Source organism: Morus notabilis, unplaced genomic scaffold (assembly GCF_000414095.1).
Source record: "Morus notabilis unplaced genomic scaffold, ASM41409v2 Scaffold783, whole genome shotgun sequence".
NCBI lineage: Eukaryota > Viridiplantae > Streptophyta > Magnoliopsida > Rosales > Moraceae > Morus > Morus notabilis.
The window spans coordinates 187,281-197,943 of NW_010366150.1; the positions used below are offsets into that span (position 1 = coordinate 187,281).

A 10,663-nucleotide genomic window follows, 5' to 3' on the forward strand; every position below is an offset into this window, starting at 1 on the left:
ACAAAGCCAACAAAGAAAAGTCAAGAAAAAACAATAAAATACACAAGAAGCTAAAATAACTTGACCAAATTTTAGAATAGTGCACACAAGAAAACTCTCATTCATTACTTACTTTCTATTGATTGCCCTTTGCTTGCTTACTTTCACACATCCTTGAGTGAGCTACTTAAGGTAGGGGGCACTCCTAGCATAGATAACCATTCTAACTTGTCCTTGCTGGAATATAGATGTGCTTAATTAAGCCCCGTTCATTTCACCGATTTGAGTTTAAAATTCGAGTTTTGTTATAGTAAAAAACTCTCAGAAACAATCACATTTAACTTTTTTACTACAGTAAAAAAATCTAACATAAAATCACATCTCAATTTGAATCATCGAACTAAACGGGTCCTTAGTTACCTGAATTCACTCCTTTGCGGAGAAAGGACTCTTGAATAAGTGTGTGAATTTAATTTTATTGAATTGTTTGATACACGTACAATTTAGTTCATTTTCTTAATTTATTAAGTATTCTCTTAATTAATTATTTAAGGGTATATTTGAGAAAATAGTCTACAAGAGGTTCGTTAAAAAGAAAATGTTTAAGTAGGACAAGTATCTATAACGGTCACATTTGAGCAAAACATTCAAAACTAAAAGAGATGTTTATATATATTTTTTAGGCATACATTTGAGAAAAATTATTTCGATATAGCATAAAAAGATTATTCTAAAAAGGTATATTTAAAAGTATAAATTTCAAAAGTAGTATTAACATGTGTATTTTAATAAAAATTACATGTATAGATAAATGAAACACATTTAAATTTTTTTAAAAAAAATAGTATAGTAATTATTAGCGTACATATGAAAAGGAAAAGTTTTTGTAAGTAAATTCATTGGGAAAAATTATTGAAATGGAGAAAATTTAAAAAGGGCATTTATAAAAGCCACATTTAATAAAATAATATCTATAAATTTGTAAAAATACTTAACTAGGATATATTTGAAAAGAAGTAGTTCAACATGAACAAATTTATAGAACACTATAAATGTAAAAAATGAAAAGGATAATCTTAGCTTAGCAAAAATGTAAAAAGTTAAAAGGGTAATAAAATGATAGTATAAGTTTAGGGGGGAAATCTATAGAACACTATAAATGTATAAAATGAAAAAGATAATATGAGCTTAACAAAAACGTAAAAGGTTAAAGAGGTAATAAAATGATAGTATAAGTTTAGGGGAAAAACTCAATAGCACATCAAACAAATTTAAAAAGTTGGAAAACATGAAAAATAATAGGATAATAAAACCCAATGGAAAACAAAAAACAAAAGAAAAAAAAAAAACCGAAACAAAAGAGGAAAAAAGAGAAACAAAAGACAAAAAGCACAAAAAGGACAATAATTTTAACCAAAATTTTAAATAGTGTTCCAAAAAAACTCTCCTTTATAATATAATAATAGATTTTAATTGAACACATTGTGAGGCTTTCTAGTACCTTATTACTTGGCGAGCAATTTGCACAACTTACTGGGTCCAAATTGCCTATTATCAATGTTAGATTACCTATAGTAATTAAAAAAACACCAATATCTTTAACCTATCAATGGGAAAAGTCACTTTAATGGTTTCTTCCTTTTGGTAAAAAGGAAAAGATGTCATGTTTTTTTTAGATAGATTTTGATCAGAAAGACAGCTATCTAGCTATTTTTTTTTAAGCTAAAAAAAGTCATGTTTTTCTTAAATTATTTATCTAAAAGAAGAAATTTGAGATTCCAAATTTCCAAAGAGAGATTTTGGAGATGGAAGACAGGCATCTAGTTCTATCATAAACGTTTTTTTTTTTTTTTTTTTTTTTTTTTTTTTTTTTCTAGTAAATCCAAGTGTCATGCTTTGGATAAGTAAAAAAATAAATAAATGAAGAGAGGAAAAAGTAAACACTTATAGATTAAAAATAATAAAAATTAATAAAAATTGAGATTTCAGCTCAAATGGTCCTTTTTGAAGATTTTTTTTTCAAATAGCAAAGTTTTATAAAATTGTAAAAATGGCTATTTTTATTAATTTAGTGGTCAATTATTGATTGACATCACTTATTAGACTTAACAATCAATCACTGATTGACTATTAACTCAATTATTCTTTATTATTAATTAATATTAGTTAATAATAAATTAAAATCAATTAGTAATTAATCAATTTTAATCAACAAATTACATATTTATTAATGATAAATCATTAATAAATTAATAATAAATTGATCAATCACTGATTAACGATGGGTCAATTACCGATTAACTGTGGTCTATAAGTCAATCATGATTGACTCATGTAAACAAAGTTGTCATTTTTGTAAAATAAAAAATTTAGACATTTATGAAAAGATGTGGTAAAAAAAGGCCATCTAACCAAATTTTTCTTTAAAAAATCCTTCAAATAAAGAAGATCTATTGATAGTATATGTTCTTACTGTTAGATCATGTCAAAACCATATTAAAATTAGAAAATATGCATAATATATAATTTTTAATATAAATTTTGAAATTAAAAACAATTAAAAGCTCCCATCATTCCACCTACCTTAGAAATCTAAGGTCATGTTCATTATACCGATTCGAGTTGTGTTATAATAAAAAGCTTTCAGAAACAGTTACATTTAATTTTTTTACTATAGTAAAAAGTTTTAACATAAAATCACATCTCAACTTAAATTAAAAACTCAAATAAATGAAGGCCTCGTTCATTTCACCGATTCGAGTTTTCAATTTTAGATTTTTACAGTAAAAAGCTCTCAGAAAATGTCACATCTAACTTTTTTTACTACAGTGAAAAGCTCTCAAAAATGTCACATCTCAACTCAAATTGAAAACTTAAATCCACAAAGTGAACGAGACCGAACTAAACAACTTTAAAAAATTAATAATATAACAAATAAAGGAGGCAAAAAAAAAAAGAAAAAAAAACACCAAAACAATCACATGCCAACCAAAATAGTGCAGATTTTGCCTCTCTTTCATCTTCCTCTCTCTCTCTCCTCAAACATTGAGAAGAAGAGAGAGAAACTGAAGACAGAGACGCAACAAAAAGACAAGCCTCTTTTCTCTTCTCCTCACTGCATGACCTTGTTTGATCACTTTCTCTCTCTATGACCCATTTGAGTAAAAACCCATCACTGATATAATCTTCTCATATTCCCTCTCTCTTTTCTCTAACTTTCTGGGGCTCCGAGCACCGACCCAGGTATCCATTTGCCCCCAAAGGGTCTTCCAATATCTCTCCGCCCATTTTTCTGGAAACTTTTTGTGGGTTTTCCTTAATTTTCTTTTTGGTGTATTTTAAAGGTGGAGAAGAGAAGAATGTACTCAAGCATCCATTCTCTGCCGTTGGATGGAGTTGGGGATTATCAGGGATCGTTGGATGGGATGAACTTGCCCGGTGACGGTTGCCTTGTTCTGACGACGGATCCCAAGCCAAGGCTTCGATGGACTGCTGAGCTCCATGACAGATTTGTTGACGCCGTCACCCAGCTTGGCGGTCCTGATAGTGCGTATTATTATTATTATTATTATTATTATCATTATTATTATTGCTGTTATTATTATTATTATTATTATTATTATTATTATTATTGTTGTTGTTGTTATTATTATTATCGTTACTTTATTTTTAATTTTTATTCTTGTCCAAGAATAGTTTTTTTTTCTGTTTTTGTAATTTTTGCTCTTCATGGGCCCGTTTAGTTCATTGATTTGAGTTTTTAATTTGAGTTGAGATGTAATTTTATGTGAGAGTTTTTTACTGTAACAAAAAAGTTAGATGTGATTGTTTGTTAGAATTTTTTACTGTAGCAAAATTCGAATTCTAAACTCGAATCAGCGAAATGAACGGGCCAGATTATTTGGAATTCAAGGTTAATGAGGGTCCTTGATTTTTGTTTGGTGTTATGAAGTCATGCCTTTTCAGTTCAATGAAGGGTTTCTTTTTATTTTGTTTGTTTTATTTTGGTTTTCTTAATTAAAAATTTTACTATGCGACTGAGTATGAAAAAACACATTTATCCATTAAAGTTTCAAAGTAAGAAAAGTAGGATATTTAACTTGGCCCATTCAGAATTATGTTGACATCGTTTTTGGCTACACTGGCATAGAATTCTTTTTATTATTATTATTATTAAACACCAGATAACATATTTATAAGAGCAAATTTGTAATATAACATTCTTATCCTTGCAAATATCTGTAAGTGTGCATCAGTTTTTGGAGTGGGTTAGTGGTTTGGCACTTTGGCTGAATTCCAGTGATTTGACAATGTTCCTATCCTTGTTTATTTCTTGGAGGGAGGGTTTATAATTAATGTTTATGGTGTTGACTTTATTGTAATTAATGTTTATGGTGTTGACTTTATTATTCCCCATAACTGCTCTTCAACTCTTTTAATGATTGCTTATGTTGCTATCACCTGTGGAGTTGCCTCACAAAACTGAGGTTGCTTGATATTGATTGATTCAACTTATAACATTTAAGGTTATTTTCTTATATTACCTGTCTATTTCAATCTCGCTTTTTTTCCCTCTAATTTAGTTTCATAGTTCTTGGGACTACATGGTACAATATTGAATGGAGTTACATTTCTATGAGTAAAATTATAGGACAATTTTTTCTTATGGTATTTTGTTCAATTACTTTGGTTTTTTTTTTTTTTTCTTTTTCTTTTTCTTTTTGGAGAAACAAGGCAGGAACGAACCTGCAACCTGCCCTAAAGCTCCACCCCCACCCCCACCCCACCCCACCCCACCCAAACCTCGGTGCCATTGAACCAAATGGTCTTAGGCTTTATGTTTTTTTCCTTAAAAGATTCTTTTGTTATTTTTGATCATCTCACAAATTGTAGTATTGTTGTATTTATTTAAGGGAGACCAGCCTAGAGATTTTTTTTTTATATATATATTTTTTATAGATTCCAGGCATTATCTATATAATGTTATCCTATGCCATGAAACAATTTATATAAAGCATTATCCTATAATTTTTTTTAAGAAGTAGGTTTTCTTTTATTCATCCCACGTCCAAAGGGACAAAAATTTGCTACAGAATTTGAGTCAAGAGTAAACCTAACATGTACATAGATTTATCTACCATGGGAAACCATTTGCAAAAATCTTTCTAAAAGCCTCCCATCTACAATTCAAATTTCATTTTCTAACAAATTGACTTATGAGTACTTCCACTTCTTTTCCACCTAGTTTTCTTGTTTATTTCTAGCAATATCCGAAGCCCCATAGAAGTCATGCTTTCATCATAATTAAAGGTCATGCTCTAAGAGCATTGGTTATGATAATCTTAGGAGAACCAATGCCTTTACTTACTAGGTTGGTTAGCTAACTATGTCTAAGGGGATGGCATGCCATGTACCTGCGGACGATCAATTTTCGTGGGCAACCATTGAGTTTTGCCTTCAGTGAAACTGTGTACCCCAGAAAAGCTGGAAGTTGCACATTCAGTTATTTTGGTGATTAACTTCAGTGTCCTTTTTTATCAAACTGCTTTCAGCCTCAGTTTACTTTTGTTTCAAACATTACACAACTAAGGACCTATGTTGTCTAGAGCTATATTGCTAAATGGTTACTTCATTAAATTATAAGAGGTGTAAAGTCCCGGTAAGCAGCATTTTTTCCTATTCTATTAGACTTCTTTTATCCTTTTGCTTGTAAAAGATAGTACTCATGATTATCAGTTATGCTAGCCTGACCCGAGTGTTGAGTTGGCGAAAGGATACAGTAAGACTGCAACTTATCTTGGTCCCTGGAAGTGAATCTTTTTTTTTTTCCTACTCAACTCTTCTCAGCAAGCATATATAATTCCTGTGATCGAGCATCAACTAGATAATGATGTCATCTTAAAATGTTGATAGAATCTGATCCCCGCTTTAGACCAAAAAACAATCACTCCCTATCTAAATTTGACAGTATGAATTTTCCACAACCTGAATCTTAGGAAAAATAGGTTGGAACACCTAAGACAACATAGGCTCAAGATAGTTAAGACGAAACATATTTTCACAAATCAACAGAAACACTGAGGCCTCGTTCATTTCACCGATTCGAGTTTTCAGTTTTAGGTTTCTACAGTAAAAAGCTCTCAGAAAATATCACATCTAACTTTTTCTGCTACAGTGAAAAGCTCTCAGAAAATGTCACATCTCAGCTCGAATTGAAAACTCGAATCCGCGAAGTAAACGAGGCCTTAATCACCTATATTTGATCTCGGAACAATTTAGTCTATGTAACCCCGTCATTTTTGTTCCTTTTCCCAAGAAATTTTTATCGAACAAATCTAGGGTCTGGCTTGTTACATTTGTCAATGACAATTACATATCAGATTTCAGTGCGGTTCTTATCAAAGATTTATAAGTTTGACCTGATTTTCTGGTTTCATCTCGTTATACTTTGCAGAAGCAACACCCAAGACTATTATGAGAACGATGGGAGTAAAAGGCCTTACTCTTTATCACTTGAAATCACATCTTCAGGTTTGTTCTTACCATGATAACTATCTTCAAGGAAGACGATTTTTATAATAAAAGCTTCTATTGCGTTCTAAACTTCTCAAAGCCACAAACTCTGCTTGCAGAAATACAGATTGGGGAAGCAATCATGCAAGGATTCTACTGAAAACTCTAAGGATGGTATAGACCCTGAATTTTTAAGATCTTAGTATGGGACATTTTGCAAAAACCTTCAAGAACTCTAGCTTCATCTTTTCTTTTTTGGTCTTCACTATGTTGCATCGGTATATTTAGCTTTAAGAGTTACCATATTCAGCTTTAAGAGTTACCATATTCAGCTTGATTCAGTTCTTGTTTCTCCGAATTAATTTCACATTTCCAGGAATATATCTACCAATATGGGAAATTTTGCATACTGATAATTCTACAAAGTTTACTCTCTCATTTATAAGTTATAACATTCAGTGTCAGTGCTTCGATTCATGACAACAGATTGAGCTTTGAAATACTAATCAGTTAAAAATTAATGTGTAGTTGGAGCTGCAGCCTCTTGCATCGCAGAAAGTCAGGACACCGGCTCATCTACGTCGTCCACGTCAAGAGTTATAGCACAAGACATTAATGAGTATGCGATATAATTTCACGCTTTCTACTAATTGCTTATCAATTTTTGTTTTTCTCATATTGAAGCTTTTCATTCTCCAAACAGTGGTTACCAGGTTACCGAGGCTTTGCGAGTACAAATGGAAGTCCAACGAAGACTTCATGAGCAGCTGGAGGTTAGTCTTCTTTATTTGACTAGAAAGTTTCAGCTAATAGGTTTTTGCATTAGGAAAACCGACTTCAGCGACATGACAATCGCCATATGAGCTTCTAAACAACAATTCTAAGCCCTTTTTGTGGATATTTAAGATTTTTCCTTCCCAACTTAATGACTAATTATGTTTACGTATAAAGCTTATAATAAGCCAAGCCGGCCAACCGGGACATACCCTTTGTTCTTTCCTTTCTTGAGTTGCAATCCAATTATAGAGGGTGTTTGTTTCACAACTCAAAGTTAAGAACTCGAGTTGTGTTTGTGAGAGAAAAACACTGCAGCAAAAAAGTAGAATTTGAATTTTTATAAGGAAAAATACTGTAGCAATAGAACTTGAGTTGTGAAAAGAACAAGGCCTATAGTTTTTAGATATTAAAAAGCACTTTCAATTTGTTGTGGTTATACCGATGAGCAGGTGCAACGTCGTCTTCAACTTCGGATTGAAGCACAGGGAAAATACCTTCAATCCATACTCGAGAAAGCTTGTAAAGCGCTGAACGACCAGGCTGCGGTATCAGCTGGGCTTGAAGCTGCAAGGGCAGAGCTTTCTGAACTAGCCATTAAGGTGTCAAGTGACTGCCAAGAAATGGCTCCAACTGATACGCTAAGAATGCCTTGCTTGTCCGACATTACTGTGGCTTTGGATAATAAAGCCGCTGGTACAAGCATGCTGGCCCGCCTCGGCAACTGGTCGATTGACGGTGGGTTGACATCAACCGGAAGCCCGGTTTCCCCAATGGGTATGAGTTCGCAGGCTGCTGCCATGATGATGAAGAAAAGACCAAGACCCTTCCTTGGCAATGGAGAGCTAATGCCCTTGGAGGGCAACATGAGGCAAGAAGTGGAATGGATGACCAATATTGGGTGAATCAGTTATCCTTTGAAAATGGAGTCATTTTTATTTTTATTTTTATTTTCCTGCTTGTGTAGTTCTAGATGTGGCATCCTTTTTATGGTTTTGTATAATCTGAGGTTTGTATATTGGTAAAAGCAGGTCTTTTGATGTGGGGGAAACCTTTCAATCAATTTAGATTTGCTAGTTTTACACGCAGAGAAAATGTTCTAATTTCCTTTTCATTTTATTTTCATAAAGCTTATGCTTCTCGTGATTCCCGTCAAATGTACATTGAAACATGAGTCAAAAGACTTTAAGCAAGCAACTTTAGCACAGGAACAATGTTAAGTATCGGAGGCGGTGAGCACCACCTAATAATAGAAGGTGAATCTCGCGGTATAAAATATGTAAGTGGGGTCCATTTTATATTTGTGGTGGTGCTTCAATTTTTTTTTCTTTTTGGGTGCTTCATAGTGGTGCTCCAAGTATTTTTGTTAATAGCGCAAAATAAGAAAACAAAAACAGAAACAAGAAAGCAAAACAAAGAAGAATATGAGCAATTAATCCTTATTCCTTATTTATACCCCTTAATAAAAGGAGCAATTAATTAAAATCTGCAGGGCCATCGTACTCTATTTGAAAAACAAAAGTAATTCCGTGTCGCTTTACATATTATTGTCTTTTTCGGAGTTATTTTATGAGGATGTTGTCGTTTTTTACTTTTTATCTTTTTTATACAATGTCCCTTCCTTTCCAAGTTATTGTCGTTTCAAAATAGTGTTGTTGTCGTTTTTAAACGAAATAGTCGCATGTTGAACAAATTCCTAGGCCCATTCGTTTTGTTGGTTTGAATGACAACTCAAATTTAACTTTTTGCATTGTAATGTTTTTTCTTACATAAATACAAAACTCGAGCCAAGTAACGGAATATTTCTTAAGGCTCCGTTTATTTCACCGATTTGAGTTTTACTATAATAAAAAGTTTTCACATAAAGTCATATCTCAACTCCAATCAGCAAACTAAACGGGCCATAAGTTTATAAGTTGGAGGAATCTCCGAAGCTTTTCCATCAAAATCGAGAATCTAATTCCATTTGGATACGTTTCTTAAGTAATCTCCACTTAAATTTTATGATTAATTTCAAAATTTCCCTCTGAACACTTTGCCATCTGAATTTTCAAAAGTAACACCCGTTCCCCCCGAACTTAATTCTTTTAACAAGTTTTCCTCCTCTGTTACAATGAGTGACGGAATTTGTCACGTGTCAAGCATATGACCCATCTGATGAGGGTATTATCATAAATTAACCTGCAACAACGCTTTCAAGCATTAAAGAAAAAAAAACTCAGTAAATGAACATGACCCATTTGATGGGCTGCAGCATAATCGCCGGTACCTTTGATGGCTTCTCCTCGTCGCAACCGAAGCCATAACCGGACTGGTCATGGCTCTACCACCAGCCGTACAACAACCCACGAAATTGTTCTCGAGCTTCAAACTCAAAGAACCCCACAACTTCGATCTCAATGAGATTGAAGAGCTAAAGGATCTTGGTTTGTGAGGGTTCGAGATATTTGGTAAAGTGACAGTGTTTTAAGCTCTATTGATGCATATTTTGGTCACTTGGGCAATTTTTTGCTGGTTGCCGAATCGAATTCAGCTGCGGAAGCGTGGGGAGAGGCGGATCGTGTATAACAAAAATTTCAGAAAAACTTTTGAGATACTCTATAGATTATATTAATTTATGCACGAATAAATTAATCGCATTAATTTATATATCAAGAACTCAATCCGAAAAAATACCTGGAAGCCGACTCGGATGATAACTTGAGTTCTTTGACCACGCGCACTCCTTGCTCCAAGTTTTGTGTTTAGAATACCAAAGTCTTCCACGTCAATTCCTTGATTCCACGTAGACGTGTGTGTGAGCACACGTGAGACAAAACAGGTTTCTTAAACACTCGAATTTCCACAAACACCAACGCATGCACGATGTGGAATATTTTTTGAGAGAAAAAATTTTCTTCTCTTTTTCCCATATGAAATTCGGCCACACTCAATTAGGGCTGAAAAAATGTTTCAAAAATTATTTTCACAATTTTCTATCATTCTCATATTTAAAGAGTAGAAGTCAAACTTCAAAACAGAATCAAATACCTATCTCCAATTTGAATTTGGAACAAAAACTCCCTTCCCCTTATCCATAAGGTGGCCGCCCACACTATTAGGGTTTCACCTTATGTGTGGCGCCAATAACAGATAGGGAAGGAAGAGAAAACATCATTTATCCTGTAGTCCAATTTTAATTCAAATTCAAATTCGAATTTAAGTCAAACTTAAATTAATTTGAATTCTAAATTGAACAACTTATCAAATAAGTTCAAAAGGATAAATTTAAATTATGTTCACAATTCAAATTCAAATTTAAATAATCACATTATTTAAATAATAATTAATTCTCAATCAATAATTTTCGAGTATTTAATTTTAGAATTCCGTAATTCTAAAATTCCCATTTTGCCCT

The 10,663-nt window shown here is 32.7% G+C and overlaps 1 protein-coding gene across 1 annotated transcript; it reads left to right on the plus strand.

Moving 5' to 3' along the window:
* Nucleotides 1–2,966: 2,966 nt before the first annotated feature.
* Nucleotides 2,967–8,549, plus strand: LOC21404447 (protein PHR1-LIKE 3). The gene is made up of 7 exons (XM_010109473.2): nucleotides 2,967–3,222; nucleotides 3,324–3,525; nucleotides 6,434–6,510; nucleotides 6,612–6,666; nucleotides 7,021–7,111; nucleotides 7,196–7,265; nucleotides 7,719–8,549. Exons 2-7 carry the CDS (start codon nucleotides 3,339–3,341, stop codon nucleotides 8,169–8,171), a joined length of 933 nt encoding a protein of 310 aa, XP_010107775.1. The 5' UTR covers nucleotides 2,967–3,222; nucleotides 3,324–3,338; the 3' UTR covers nucleotides 8,172–8,549.
* Nucleotides 8,550–10,663: the final 2,114 nt, after the last annotated feature.

What these genes read in the sequence shown, in the direction of transcription:
- LOC21404447 (XM_010109473.2), top strand. Translation starts at nt 3,339, where the DNA reads ATGTACTCAAGCATCCATTCTCTGCCGTTGGATGGAGTTGGGGATTAT. An exon ending in ACTTGAAATCACATCTTCAG is followed by an intron (nt 6,511 to 6,611) that starts GTTTGTTCTTAC and finishes CTCTGCTTGCAG; the next exon opens with AAATACAGATTGGGGAAGCA. An exon ending in ATAGCACAAGACATTAATGA is followed by an intron (nt 7,112 to 7,195) that starts GTATGCGATATA and finishes TTCTCCAAACAG; the next exon opens with TGGTTACCAGGTTACCGAGG.